Source organism: Rattus norvegicus, chromosome 16, assembly GCF_021556685.1.
Source record: "Rattus norvegicus strain SHRSP/BbbUtx chromosome 16, alternate assembly SHRSP_T2T, whole genome shotgun sequence".
Taxonomy (NCBI): domain Eukaryota; kingdom Metazoa; phylum Chordata; class Mammalia; order Rodentia; family Muridae; genus Rattus; species Rattus norvegicus.
The window spans coordinates 2,683,875-2,699,111 of record NC_141549.1 but is presented as its reverse complement, the minus strand read 5'-3'; the positions used below and the strand labels follow the sequence as shown (position 1 = coordinate 2,699,111).

Here is a 15,237-nt window from a genome sequence, read left to right as displayed (position 1 = left end):
ACTAATGATGGCCAGGCCTCATATACAAAAACTGTTGTGGTTTTATAAACCTCAAGGCAATCTAAACTGCTTCAACTCTCATAAGAACCCAGGCATGTACTCAACTTGTCTCAATTCCTATTTACACTGCAATGAAAGCATGTTTAAGACTATGGCAGTTGAGCGACTACACCACAAATAAAAGCATAAACCCAGCATAGTAGCTCATGTCTTATATTCTTACACTTAAAAGGCAGAGATCAGAAAATAATCTAAAAACAAAAGGATAATCAAAACTTTGAGGCGGCCTGGTCTATAGAAGAAGGTCCACACCAGCCAAGGCTTTAAAGTTGAAGTAATATTCAGTACTTGAATAGCTTTATTATCAATATAAATAGAACATTTAAGTGCCAAATGCTAAGATGAAGGGCTCTGAGCCAAGCAGAATATTTTTTCTTTCTTTTTTGTTTTTTTTTTTTTTGTTTTTTTTTTGTTTGTTTGTTTTTGAAAACAGGGTTTCTTTGTGTAGTCCTGAAACTCACTCTGTAGACCAGGCTGGCCTTTAACTCAGAGATCTGGCTGCCTCTGCCTCCCAAATGCCAGGATTAAGAGTGTGTACCACCTTATTAGCTACTTGATGATTAAGTACAGAGCAAGTTCAAGGATGGCCTAAAAACGTAGAGACTTGTCTTCGAGTCAAAAAGTAAAAAGCAATAGACCATTTTTCTAACATGTTTCAAAAACTAGGTGCAATGCCCAGTACTAGCAAAAGAGCGGTGTAGTTCTAGAGTAAAAACCGAAATACCAGATTGGCTTTATATCCAATGAGTATAACTTAATCAAAAGCCCAGTTCATTGTAAATTGGAAAACTGCAGTTCTCCTAAGAACTATTACAAGCCAAATACATCACATAAGGCAGTACACAGAGAAAAAGTGGGAGAACAATGAGACAGAGGGCTAAGCCAGGAAGATGCATGCCATGACAGGCTCCAAACCGACAACAGTCTAAGAATGGCTTAAGTTTCTGTTTCCTAATACTGGACAAGTCCAGAACAACTCAAATCCCAGGAAGAACCACCTCTAGAGGGCAGCCAATCAGGAGTTGCTCCAACACCTGGCCTGAGTCAAAAGTAGTTAATTAGCAATGGTTCCAGAAGTCTCCCAAATCCCCCAGAACCTTCACCAATTCCAAGGACACCCATAACCTGAAAAATAGAGCCAACCAATCCAGGTAGAGAAAGGTAAAGATCACCCACTCCTCCCTGGAATTCCCCTAACAGGCTTTAAAAGTGAGACTGTAAGCTCACTCAACATCTCCATTTTGGTGGATGAAGATCCCTGCATGCTGGCAATTTCTGCAGAATAAACACTTTGCCTTTGCATATTATTTGAGTCTCCAGTATCACTCTTCAGTGAATCACAGGCCCTTACAAAAGTACTAAGCAGAATAGAGCACCTGTGCACAGTTAACACAGTAACAAGTAAGTTTGTATTCCTTGTGTGTTCACCAGTCTATAGTCCATTTAATGTTTGCTTCCATCTCTGATACAAGTTCTCACTGGGCAGCCAAGTCTAACCTCAAATCCTTCTTTCAAAGCCTCTCCCATACTGAAAATACAAGCAAGTGCAACCACATCTGGTTCAAATTTGTGTGTGCGTGTAAGAACATGGGTACACTCATATCAAGATGTACATGTAGAGGTCAGAGGACAACTTTCAGATGGCTCTCTCCATCAACTATGGTTCTAGGAATCAAACTCAAGCTCACACAGATCAAGTGCTTTTACCAGATGTGACAGATTTCTGGCACTGGAATTCTTATAGCACAATCATTTAACCTATTTGGTTTAATAATCAAGCATGGTGGAACATACCTAGCACACACTCAGGAGACCGATATAGGCAAACCTCTGTGCGTTTGAGGCCAGTTTGATCTACAGATTGAGTTCCAGGACAGGCCACATAGTGAGATCCCATCTCAAAACAAACAAAAAAAGCCAACAAACAAAAATAATTTGTCCTAATAACCTGAAATTCCTAATGTATACATGAAAATTTTCATTTAATAAACTTTGAAAACCAAATTTGTACATATAAACTTTTCCCAAATTAAAAAAAAAGCCTATTTTTTTTTTCAAGACATTTCAAGGTCAATAGATATTAAAAGTAACTCTTGGGTTTCACTGAAAATACTGCTGTGCATATATTTATATTTTGACACAAGGTCTTATAAAAAAAAGTTTAAAATAGTCTGAGATTCACTATGTATCCTGGGCTGACCTCAAATGTCATCTTCTCAAATAGTGGAATTGTAAGCATGTGCCACCATCACTCAACTTTATATAGACTTGTAAGAAATATGCTATCTAAAAGGTAACTATAAATAAGCTGTTTTACTTTCAATTCATTTTTATTAGACTATAAGGGATACAATGTCTAATGACATATCCATTCATTTTGGAGGTGGGAGGCAGAGGAGGTTTAAGTTAGGGTTTCTTCATGTAGCCCTGGCTGTCCTGGAACTCTAAACCAGGCTAGCCTCAAACTCAGAGATACCCCACCCACCAACCTCTGCCTTCTGAGAGCTGGGATTAAAGGCATGGGCTGCCACCACCCCTTAGTGACATATCTGGTTCTTTAACCAACTAGGCATATATCATAATAGTAGCTCTAAAAATGAAGAGTGGTTCTGATTACATGTTATCATACAGTGTGTACTAGGTGAAAGCCAACCATCCTGAGCAATAAAGTCAACACAGCTAACCATAATGCAACTGAAAAAATAAAAGTGGCTGGTGAGATGGCTGTGTAAGCCCAATAATACCCTGAATGTGAATCCCTGGAAGCTACATAAAAAGCCAGGTGCTGGTAAAGTACAAGCCAGATGCTGGAGTTCAAGGACAGCCAGGGACATACACAGAAAAGCCCTGACTTGGGGTTGGGGGTGGGGAATAAAAAGCTAGCTAGTGATAGAAGTCAATGGTTGAGTGTTTACCAAGCACACAAGCCCTGGGTTCCATCCCTTCAGCCATACCCACATAGCACACACAAAAAAGAATTTACATTTAAGCAATTGGCAATAGGTCAAAAAAAAAAAAAAAAAAAGCATCTTTGTTCTTTAATCAAAAGAACATTTTCCTCCACTATCTTTGACCAATTTACTTTCAGTGTAGACCTTCTTGTACTATAATACATGATATGCTAAACTTTAAAAAACAAGACAGACTACTATCAAAACATGTAAACAATAAGAATATAAGCTTTCGGATCTAAAAGTAATTATAACTGAAGTAGCCAATGGATGGGACTCAGTTATTTCTCAGTAGTAGAACATTTGCCTGACAAGCAAGAAGTCTTAAGTTCCATCCCCAGAAGCACAAGATCACCATAAAGAATACCAGCTGAATGCAGTAGCATATATCCATAACTGCGGCACTTAGGGAGCTGGGACAGGAGCATCAAAAGTTCAAGTCGAGCTCATAGAATAGTGCTGCTGTCAGCTCCAGTAAGAGAAGTTTCATTTTGCAGTAGGTGACCGTTAAAGCAGAGAATGACTGCTGAATGCTAACCATAAATGGAACATCTGTCCCTCTGTCCAACATTTATTTAACAACAGTGAATAAGAATGGATTGGATACCTAAAATACACAAGTTTCTCAAAGAGTGTGTGTGTATGTATAACTTCTAGACAAGGCAAGGCTACTAAAAAGTTGTGATTGCCTATGCAAAACCTACACAAAACTGAGAATGATAGACCTCCATCCCTCTCTGAAGATGTATACCATTAATGATTGATGCAGGGGGAAGATTCACTTCTGTGGTGTGGACTGGGGTGCCCATGCTATAAACACCCCTAAACACTACCAACGCCCCCCCCCCCAAAAAAAAAGTTGGGAAAGAAACTAGTTGGGATTAGTAAAAGGAAAAGCTGGAAAGATGGTTCAAGGGATTAAGAGTACCAGCAGTTCTTCCAGAGGACATTGGTTTAAGTTTAATTCCCAGTACCCACATGGCAGCTCCCACCTATAACTCCAGTTCCAGTGGATCTGATGGCAGGCTTGTGGTACAGACATACAAACACCCATATTTATTTCTTAAATATTGAAGTATTTGGAGGAGCACAAAAGCAGGTTAATAGGGTCATGATGACATCATATACATGAATGAAGATGTCACAGTGAAACCGATAACCCATTACTATATATATGCTAATAAAAAATTTTTAAAAAGTACAAAGCCAGCCTGAGTTACAAGGGAGAAAATGAAGTAATTAGCAAACCAGCCAGTGATCAAACTTGGTCTGAAATTTTGAGTCCAAGGCTGATATCTACTGGCCTTATTATCACTATACAATGTGACTCCCATCTGCTCATAACTGATTTGTAAATGGATTTCTCTATCTAAAAACTACCTATGTTTTAAGAATGTGTTTTATCTCTACATCAATGCTGAATGAACACAGCACTGTTAATAACAAATACATTGGCATAAGTCAACATGTACCAGTACAATATGAAATTTCCTGCCCAGGTTTATGTCTATGTAGAGAAAAATCAGTTTTCAAAATTCAGTTATCCATATCCAACTAAAACCATGACTCAAAAAGACAATTGCAGAACCAGGTCCAATCCCAGCAACTGAGGAGTTGGAGGCAGGAAGTAAATCCATCACCAGTTACATTAAGACCTGGTCTTTAAAAAAAAAAGACAACTGCAAATTTTGTTAGAAAAGATGAACATCTTTTAGAAACTGTATCACTAGTCTATCCCAAGAACTTTGGAGAGAATACTGTCAAATTAAATTATTAATTTTACTTTTGATGACATACTAGATGTAGCATAAAACATGGCAATCCACCAATAGGCCAATGCAATTTTTGTGTCTCTCTATACTACAGAAAATAGCCCAACCAATAAATACTACAACACACAGCAGAATCAGTAAAATATGGGTATTTATCCCTTGGCCTCTCTCCCACTCTTGGGAGTTCTCACTATCTATAAATAAATCTCTATTTTGCTCTGAAAAAATGTAAAATACAAAATCTTTAAAGCATATAATCTGCCATTATTTACAGTGAACATAATCCTTCCATCTCACAATTCTCCCCAAGGCTGAATATGCTAAATTTTCCAATTTCACAATTGATCAAATCAAAAGCTAACTTAAATTCTAGATTATAAAGCCACATGTGGTGTTGTCAGAAGGCTAACGTAGTGGTATCCAAGGTTTGAGTTTGAGGCCAGCTTAGAAAACGCAGGGAGCTCCTGTCTCAAGGGAGGGTGGATGGGGTATTCATCTTTCTCTGCTTCCTGATTACAGATGTATTGTCATGAAATTAACCACCGGACTTGTACAGTTATGACTTCTCAGCATGATCAACTATACCCTGAAACTGTGAGCCAAAATAAACCCTGCCTCCCTAAATAAAAATAAATTTAGACTACTAGAAATAACCTTGTTACACTTGAACACTTCCACGTGGCCTATATATGTCCAAATTCTATCTCCACCATTTACCCAGTGACAAGTGACTTCTCAGTAGTTCAGGTTTTCTATAAGATGGACAAATACCTACCAAATACAAAGAATTGTTGAGATGTAGTTATATACAAGAGCAATGTCTACTACCAATAAAGTACAATATTGCTTGCCAGGCTTATGATCCCACTAAAATGGCAGTATTTAGATGTCATGCTATTACCATCAAGTATAACTTCAAGAGCTGATTAAGTTCCTATAGGTGTGACTTGAGAGGAGGATTGCATATTTGATGGCAGCATGGGTTATGTAGTAAGACCTGTCTCAAATATAACTTTGAAGACCAATAAACTATATGAATGGTATTTTAAGAAAGTTTTAAAATTAATATCCTAACTTTAAATTTTACCAGAAAGCAGTTGAGACTACTAGAATATGAATACAACAAAACTTCTGATGCTGAAAAATTCAAGACCTATCTATAAAAAATTTCTTATGCTAGTAAGTCAGATGGCTGTTAGTACCAAACCAAATCCTGAACATACTTTTCAAACTTTCTAATCAGTATGTTGGAAGGAAACTAACAATCTCTATGGTGTCTTGTTTTCCTTCCAAACATCTGTTCTCTATTGCACACTGTAAGCCTATTAAGTGATGTTAAAAAAGAAAGAGACCGACACAGGCTGGGTATGGGTTGCTCAATTTTAATCCCAGCACTCTGAAGGCAGAGATAGAACTCTGTGAGTTCCAAGACAGCCAGGACTATGTAAGACTGTAAGACTGCCTCGGGCTGGAGAGATGGCTCAGCGGTTAGGAGCACTGACTGCTCTTCCAGAGGTCCTGAGTTCAAATTCCAGCAACCACATGGTGGCTCACAACCATCTGTAATGAGATCTGATGCCCTCTCCTGGTGTGTCTGAAGACAGCTACAGTGTACTTATAAATAAATAAATCTTTAAAAAAAAAAAAAAGGAAAAAAAGAGAAACACTCTTATAACTTTTCTAAAGTGATTATGTTTTTATAGTAAAAAGTCAAAATTCAAAGACTAACATCTCCCAGTTTAGGTTAAAATCTGAGATGGCTAAAATAGTTACTTGAAAGTGCTATATTAATACATAGATCATGATATCATCTGTAATTCCACCTAGCAGGTAGGCTGAGGCAGGAGCATTTCAATTTCAAGGGCTGAACTTAAGAGTCTATTATTTGGTTTTTTTAAGTTTTGATTTAACCCTGTTGTTTACTTATTTGAACAACTTCTGCCTGATAGAAGTTAGATATTTATAATTATTTTCAGTTAAAAAAAAAAAAAAAACTACCATGCTTTCCTAACTACAACCTCCCTTACAGATATGAGTAAAAATCTTAACCCTAGGCAAAATGGAAAATATAAGCACACCCCAAAGGAATACATCAGACTCCAAGGAGAAAGCAGCTAAGGTTTATACTCCCTAACTCCCCGGGCCACTTTTCAAGGGCAGTCATTTTAGTGCAACTTCTGGATTTGGCTTATGAAATTTAATAAATACATACCACCTTAGCATATTTCAAACAAAATCCTAAATGACTCTAAGCCAGTTTTCTGGTCCCTTTTTTAAAAAAAAAAAAAAAAAGTCGTTTTAAAGGTGATTTGTTCACAGCCTTAATCATTTAAAATCTAAAATAGAAAAGTCAAAAAGATCTGAAAATACTAAGCCCCTACTATCATTATGAGGGCCTATTTTAAAGTACTTGCAACATTTTCTACCAACTGGCCATTGGGCATGAGTATCTAACTTTTCTTGTATCAACACAATCATACACACCTTAACTAAATCAAGTGAATTCACTGTCTTGCCCTACATCCTAAAATATTACAAGTATTACATCAACTCATTTAAAGAGTATTTCTAAAACATTCACTTCAGTCAGCAAAGATCAGCTTCATCCTTCTCTGCATAGTTTCTCATGCTATTTCCTTGACTTTGTCATCCAACTAGAAAAGAACTTTCTTTGTACTTCCATAATCTGTTGTGCAAAGAGAGTTGGTTACTCAGATGCATCGTTTCAATCAAGATTCTAAATCTTCAGAGATTCAAATATCAAAAAGAAAAAAAAAAGCTTTGGGAAATAATTTAAAAACACGAAGAAGGGAAAATTTAAGTCAAATCCAGAAAATCCCAAATTACCAGTCAGTCAAAACCTACTCTAAGGGGGAAAAAAGTGTTGTACGTTTTACAATATGGGCACTAAGATCTCAAAAAGTAAGCAACTAACCCAACTGTTCCTATAATCGATTTAAGAAACTAATAAGAGTAAGACTAGGCTTGGAGTGATACAGAAGAAACCTACGTACGCTAATGCTTTTCCAAACAACTACATGGAAATGAAGTGTGATGGAAAACTGTGCATGGAGATTTTTCTAAATAAGAGAAGACGCTGACATCGAGCACATTTCAAGTAGACACACAGAGCTGAAGAATTTCCTCAGTGAGAAACACTTGTCCTTAGAACGCAACGGCCTTGGAGAAAGCCTCAGAATCCATGGCTACAGGCTATTTCCACAAGCAGACTTCTCAGAAGCATCTTTAGGAGACCACGGTCAGCTTCTCTGCCTTCAGGGCTTGGGGAAAGAGGGGCACCGAGCACCATCTTTCCTCTCGGGGAGCTGCAGCCTTATGGAAACGCTTCAAACCTTAGCTACTTCCAGCTTCCACGGGGAGAGGGGGAGCGGCGGAGCGTGGTTCCACCCTATCCTCTCGCACCAAGGGCGGCTGGGCGGCCGTGGCAGTGAGGGGAAGAGGCGGCTGGCGCTTGCGTGCGTGTTTACGTGTCTCGGATGGGGGTGGGAAGAGGAGACAGAGAGGTCCTAATGAAAGATGGAGGGGGAGGGAAGAGAGAGAGGGGTTGGGAGGAAGGGGAGGCACCACCTTTCTTTTCTCTGCTCTTCCTGGGGATCTGAAAACTCCGCCTAAAAGGCCTTTCCGGCTCTTCGGCGCCTTTGGGCAGAGAGGCCGCGGCCGCCTCGGACTTGTTCTGAAGCGGCTCGTGGCCGTGGCTCCGAGCGGCTTCGGCTGCCGCCGTCTCCTCAGGCCCCGCGCCGCCGCCGCGGCCGCCGAGCTCCGCGGTGGAGAAGACGCCGCCATTTTGTAGGGAGGACTCAAGCTCCGGAAGGGCTGGCTTCATCCCGTCGTCTCCGCCACCGCCGCCGCCACCGTTTTCCCAGCTCGTGTCCGTCGAAGAGGCCTCCGTCTCCGCAGCAGTCGCCATCGCGCGGGCGTGAGGCGCTCCAGGGAGCTTCCGCCCACAAGGTCGACGGGCGTGGGGGGGAAGGGCGGCGGGCCAGGCCACCGAGCTCCTCTCGGCCCACCCGGCCCCTCCGCCCCCGGGGGCCGCACTCCAGCCACAGAGACGCCTTTTAACCGCCACCGCGGCTCTAAGCGTGCCTCTCGCCCCGGGAGCCGCCCCGGACTCGGGCGGCTTTTCAACCGGCCCCGGCTACCCAACGTGCTCGCGTCGGGCCCGGGAGGGGGCGGAGCCTCGGCTTGCCCGCTCTACCAATAGGAACGCAGCGCCCACCTCCGCGAATGCAGATAGACCGTTCCAGGGGGCGGAGCCTCGCGATGCGGAGCCCGCCAAAAGAGGAGACTGCCACGCCCGGGGAAAGCGTCGACGCTATCGCTTCAGACTGAAGGCCCGGGCCTGGCTGCATTCTGCAGATTCCTAGGCCCTGCCCTGTCCCTACTGCGTTTGATGGAGGCAAGCCCAGAGAGGTCTTCCAGACAGTGCTTTTGCAAGCGAGTGCCTTCTCGCCTCCCAAGTTCTGTGGACCAAACTCGGCAGATAATTGGCAGATTCTGGTTTTGTGACGTACTCATCAGTCTGCACTGAGCTGCTCTTCCAAACGACCAGGGTTCAATTCCCAGCATACATACGACAACAAAACCAGATGTTAGTCACTTCAGAAGATCCACATCCTTTTCTGGCCTCGGTGGGCACTAGGCATACATGTAGTACTCTATCATAAATGCATGCGAAACACCTATAAACCTATAAAGCCTATAAACACGTAAGATCTGAAGTAAGAAGAGATAAGAAAATGGCCTCCAGCGATAAGCACCGTGATAACATTCCATTCCCTCCAGACTTTCTGCCTTCCCAGTAGATCACGTGCACTGGCCGTGCTCCAGTCCGTAGCACTACCTAAGCAAACATTGAATAATTGGGATTCTTCCACATAATTTACAACCTAATGATGAGGGGAGGCATGCGTACTTGCACACGCATGCCACCACCTAGAAGAAAGCAACTCGATAGTGAAATGAAAGAAGGGCATTTCAATAGTTTCTTCCTAGGTAAGGGGTCCTGAGTTACCATCAATAGAGACACATTCTCAAAACAGACACCAAAGAGATGCCTTTGCACAATTTAATGTTGAAACTTGGACAAATTGAGATGACAAAAGCCAGGTCTAATTCCAACCAAAGTATTTACACTGCCTAGGGCCTAATTTCCAAGCAGCTCTGCCCTAAAGCATTGATGAAGAAACACGGGATACATTTTACTCGAGATCTCTAAGCAGCAGTAGCAGCAGCCGGATGCCCCAGATCTTTGTCCCCTTTGAAGAAGGAATTGTTAGGCCAAGAAAATAAGCTGCAAGCCATAGAGCCACAGCCTCTGTCAAGTGACTGGTACTAAAAGAGCTTCCCAAGACCAGCGAGGATCTAGGCTGAGCATCCCTTGATTGACATCGGGAGGTGGGTCCCGGGTTGAAGTGTAAAACCTGCACCTCTGTGAATCAAATCAAGGAAAAGTGTATAATGAGTCATTAGTAAACAGTTAAGGTAGATGCTCAGGATTTAGTTGAGCTCACTGTCAAGCGTACACAAAGTTCCCCAGCACCACATGAACCGAGAGCGTGGTGGCACACCCCCGGGGAGGTAGAAGCAAGAAGTTCTAGGTCATCCTGGGCTACCTGGGGATTGAAGGCTAAGGTAAAAAGCATATTTTAAAACTTTTTTTTTAATGGTGAAAGAAAAGGGCAAGGTTTAGAGAAACTCATACATTATTTTAAAGTAACTTTAAAATTGGGGAGGATGAGCTTGATGGCACACACCTATTCCCAGCACTCAGGACACAGAGGCAAGAGTATCCATACATGTTCAAGGTTGGCCTGGGCTACACAGTAAGAGCCCTGTATCAAATAAAATAAAACATACGAGGGCTGAGAATGGGGCCCAATGGTAGAGACTTTGAGTTTGCCACTAGAATTCTGGCAGCACCACAAAAATAGGTAGGTAGATAGATGGTAGACAGACAGACAGACAGACAGACAGACAGACAGACAGACATGATAAAATTAGGAACAGGAACATGCTTTACCTGATGTGAAAGAAAATGAAAGACTAACACTTTGCAGTCCTTACATGGTAACTTTCTTTTTCCTAAATGTTCATCTTTACCAAATTAAAAGTTACCTGAGAATTAATTAGATAGTGGTGCTCTCATTTAGTCCACTCAGCAAAAGCCTGCTTTCCCTGGGGGAAGATTCTATATAGACAACCAGAGTTCGATAGGACAGAATCTTTTTTTTTTTTAATTTTCTTTGGTTTTCTGGCTCCATGATGACTGAATGAGGGCAGCATATCCCCCGGAACTGGATTTACAGACCATATGAATGCTGGGATTTGAACCTGGGTCCTTTGGAAAAGCAGCCAGTGCTCTTAACCACTAAGCTTGTAACTAAGACCATCAAGAACCACATATCATCTACAGAGGTTCAATCTTGCGAACTGTCATTCTAACCCAAATCAACATTTATTTTAGAATATTAGTGAGTGGGGGGTTGTAATTTATATATTTTAAATTGGGATGCTCTAAAAGATGAGGTCTTTATTTTTGTTTTATGATTGGGTTTCATGTACACCAAGCTGTCCTAGAACTCCTCCTAATCCTCCTGCCCCAACCTCCTTAGTGCTGAAATTACTACATGGGTATGTGCCACCCATCTTAAAATAAATAAAATAGTAATTTTAAATTCTTCTGCATGAAGCTACTAACATTCAATATTAGAAATATTTGTCAGTTGTTTATTGGGACTGCTAGGTATCAAGGATATGACTCTAGAGCAAGCAGACATAGTTACTTTATCAAATTTACAGTTCAGTTGGGGTATGGTTCTAATTCTAGCATCATCCATAGAATGGCTAGGCTGAGGTGTAAGGATTAGATACAGAGGAGCAGAAGGGAACAGAAATTTGCTAAATTCCAAGCATGTGAGAAAAGCCATAGGAAGATACAAAGAATATTCATCTACTGGTTTCTATTTGTGTGCGTGCGTGCGTGTGTATGTGTGTGTGTGTGTGTGCATGTGTGTGTTGGTATACTGGAAGAACTACCACAGATGCGTGTAGTGCTGAAGGTAGAGCCAGCACAGGTTAAAAGTGTAAACCCTCTCTTGTCTACACCCAACAGGAATGGGAAAAGCAGCAAGAATCCTAGAGAATAATATTAAACAGTGCATAGTTAAAATTTGGGACCACAGTTGTTAGCATTCTGTCTAAGCTCCACCCTCACAGTTACCTGGCAAGAGCTAGGTATGCCTGACACTATCAAAGGGGCTGCTTACCCCCTCCTTACTCTCTTGCTCTTGCTCCTGCTTCCTCTTGCTCTCTCTTGCCCCTTTGTCCCTTCTCTCCCCATTCCCCTCCCCACTTCTCTCCATGCACTCAAGCCAGCCTCTACTCCCCTCCTTCTCCCTCCCCCTCTCTCTCTCTCTCTCTCTCTCTCTCTCTCTCTCTCTCTCCTACTACCCTCTTAACTCCCCTCCCCATGCCCTGAATAATCTCTGTTCTATTCTATACCTCCGTGTGACTTCCCTCAGGGGGAAGGGATACCTCGGCATGGACCCACTGAGGCACCCTCTTTCCCCAGAACGCCATAGAACATATCCCCCCTCTCCTTATCCTTTTATCAACACAACATTGGTGCTGAAACCCGAGACATAGCCTCTTTATCTTTTTATAAACACATCAACAGTTGCCTTCATAAACTTAAAAACAAATATGTATCTAGTTCAACTCTACATTTTGTTAATTTTTTCTAATTAGTGTTTAAAATAATGGGTTTCATTATATCTCTGTCCATACATATGCCATTCTATTTTGCTCATATTTTACCCCCTTACTCCCCTCCTCTGCTTCTTCTCCACCTCTTCCCAGTTCTCTTCCTCCTGTAAGACAGCCTGTCCTGCTTTCATGTGTCTCTGTCCTCCCTCCTCTCGTAATTTATGCATCTACACACATGTAGAGAGATCAGACAAATACTCTATATTTTCACTTATGTAGAATTTGTTACATCACATCTAGTTTATATGGTACTAGGGATTGAATCAGACCCGGTTTATCCATTGCTTGGGCTGTTATCCAAGGCTTCTTTCCTATGAGGCAAGCACTCCAGTTGAGCTCACTTTGTGGCTCATGATGGAACTCACTTTATAGTCTGGCCTTGAACTAATAAAACTCCTTCCTCAGCCTCCCCTGTGGGGACTTTTGAAGTTAGACTAAATGTACTCTGCATTACGCTGTGGTTAGGTGTTATGGTTTGTATATGCTCGGCCCAGGGAGTGGCACTATTAGAAGGTGTGGCCCTGTTGGAGTGGGTGTGGCCTTGTTGGAGTAATCTCACTGTGGGTGTGAGATTAAAGACCCTCATCCTAGCTGCCTGGAAGTCAGTCTTCCACTAGCTGCCTTCAGGTGAAGATGTAGAACTCTCAGCTCTGCCTGCACAATGACTGCCTAGATGCTGCCTTTCTCCCACCTTGATGATGATGGACTGAACCTCTGAACCTGTAAGCCCCCCAACTAACTGTTGTGCTTTATAAGACTTGCCTTGGTCATGGTGTATGTTCATAGTGGTAAAATCTTCACTAAGACACTAGGTATGTCCCCCATAGCCTCATGTGTTTGAACAAGCCTATGGAGCCCAGGAAGTAGAATGTGATGGTTTAAATAAGCTTTGCCACGGGAAGGTGACACTATTAGTTGTGGCCTTATTGGAGAGGGTGTAGCCTTGCAGAGGAAGTGTGTCACTGTTGATGCAGGGCTTTGAGGACTCGTGCTCAAGTCTGGCCAGTGTGTTCCTGACCCTCCTCCTAGCTGCCTGTGGAAGACAGTCTCCTTCTGGCTCTCTGGATCAAGATGTAGAATTCTCAGCTCCTTCTTTAGCACCATGTCTGCCTGCATCCTGCCATGCTTCCTGCCATGACCATAATGGACTAAATCTCTAAACTGTAAGCCAGCCCCAATTAAATGTTGTCCTTTATAAGAGTTGCCGTGGTCATGGAGTCCCTTCACAGCAATGAAACCCTAACTAAGACACAGGAATAGATTCTCTCCCTCCACCATATGTCAAGCTCAGGCTTGGTGACAAGTGTCTTTACCCACTGACTCTCCCTTCCTCACACTCTGTTTTTGGTTTTGTTTATTTTGATACAGGGTCTCTCTCTATCATAGCTGGCCTGGAACTTAAAGCAATCTTCCTGCCTCTGCCTTTCTGCCTCTCTGCCTCTGCCTCCTAAATGCTGAATCTTGTTTTCTTTGGCAGAAAAACACTTGATGTCTCGTGTAATGTGATTTGGGTTCATTCCCAGTAATTTCTTCCTGGTGCATATCTTACTGAAGTGACCTGGACCTAATGTATGGGAAATGTAAAAAAAAAAAAAAAAAAAAAAAAAAAAAAGGGAAATCTAACCCCAGTAAAGATTAGAGTGTATCTATTCAAATGTTTTTACATGATTCATGTGCTTTACTACATCTGACAAGAGAGATGGAATCATTTGCCAATAAACCCAAGACGCGCTGAGATCAAAAGGATTTCCCAATGAGGAGTGATCGAGGCGTGGCAGTGGGCTGTCCAATGAGAATTCACTGCAGTGGTTTACATCACTGCCGTTTCCCTCTGAAGACCCAAACTTGGTGGATTTCTGTAAATACGGAGCCTGGTGCCAAGTCAAGAGTGTTAGAGGAGGGGCTGCTCAAGGCAAGGCAGTGAACTATAAAGGCACGAGAGCTGGTAAGAAAAAAATCCGTACAAAACTTTTACGTTAAAAGACTCATGTGTTTCTATAATAAAGGAGGACAAAAGAAACGTGTATGGTGTGTCATATTAGGAACAGGTAACCGGTCTCACCGCTCAGCCCAGAAGAGTGTGGGGAAGCAGGAGAAATTGGAATAAATATATAGAAGGAAGATAATTCCTTACCATAGTCAGTAATCGCACCATTCACTCTCTGAACAAATATTTCCTCAAACCTGCCCGCTGCCAAGCCTCAAGCTGGATCTCTGAGGACACTCTTGTACATACAGCACAGCCATCCTGACTAGTCGCGCTGTCTACACCTCCTTTCATTGTCACAGCACCTGCCAGACAAGCATGCCATTTGGGGCAGAAGGCAAAATGGCCTCTTAGTAGCCTGTTTAAGTAACTGTGAGTGGAGGGGCAGGACTCGGGTCTGCCCATCCTAATGCCGGTTGTAAGCTCTGTATCCTGGCTGCTGCCGCCTCTTCTTCCTCGTGTCCTTCTGTCCTTTCTTCTGTCCTTTCCTCTCTAAATACTGAATCTAAATTCCTAAATATTTGAGGACAGAAACTGAACCCAGGGCCTGGCCTACACTAAGCACACACATTGAGCTATGCCCCACCCTAGGGTGCCAAATGAAATGGAAAGTTACACCACAACGCACTTCAATTGCTGTGTCTCCTACTACACCACTGCTCTCCCTTGTTTTTGACTTTTT

At 42.2% G+C, this 15,237-nt stretch overlaps 1 protein-coding gene across 14 annotated transcripts in view; it reads right to left on the bottom strand.

Moving 5' to 3' along the window:
• Tasor (transcription activation suppressor) overlaps positions 1 to 8,956 on the bottom strand; it is a 59,474-nt gene extending 50,518 nt beyond the window's left edge. For 13 of the 14 annotated variants that reach the window (XR_015639553.1, XR_015639554.1, XR_015639555.1 and 10 more), the window contains exon 1: positions 8,372 to 8,915. Coding sequence is in view for 7 of the 14 variants with exons in the window: in XM_087589089.1 (XP_087445215.1) it covers positions 8,372 to 8,711 (340 nt within the window). In the remaining 7 variants the exon portion in view is untranslated. 14 annotated transcript variants of the gene reach the window in all.
• Positions 8,957 to 15,237: the final 6,281 nt, after the last annotated feature.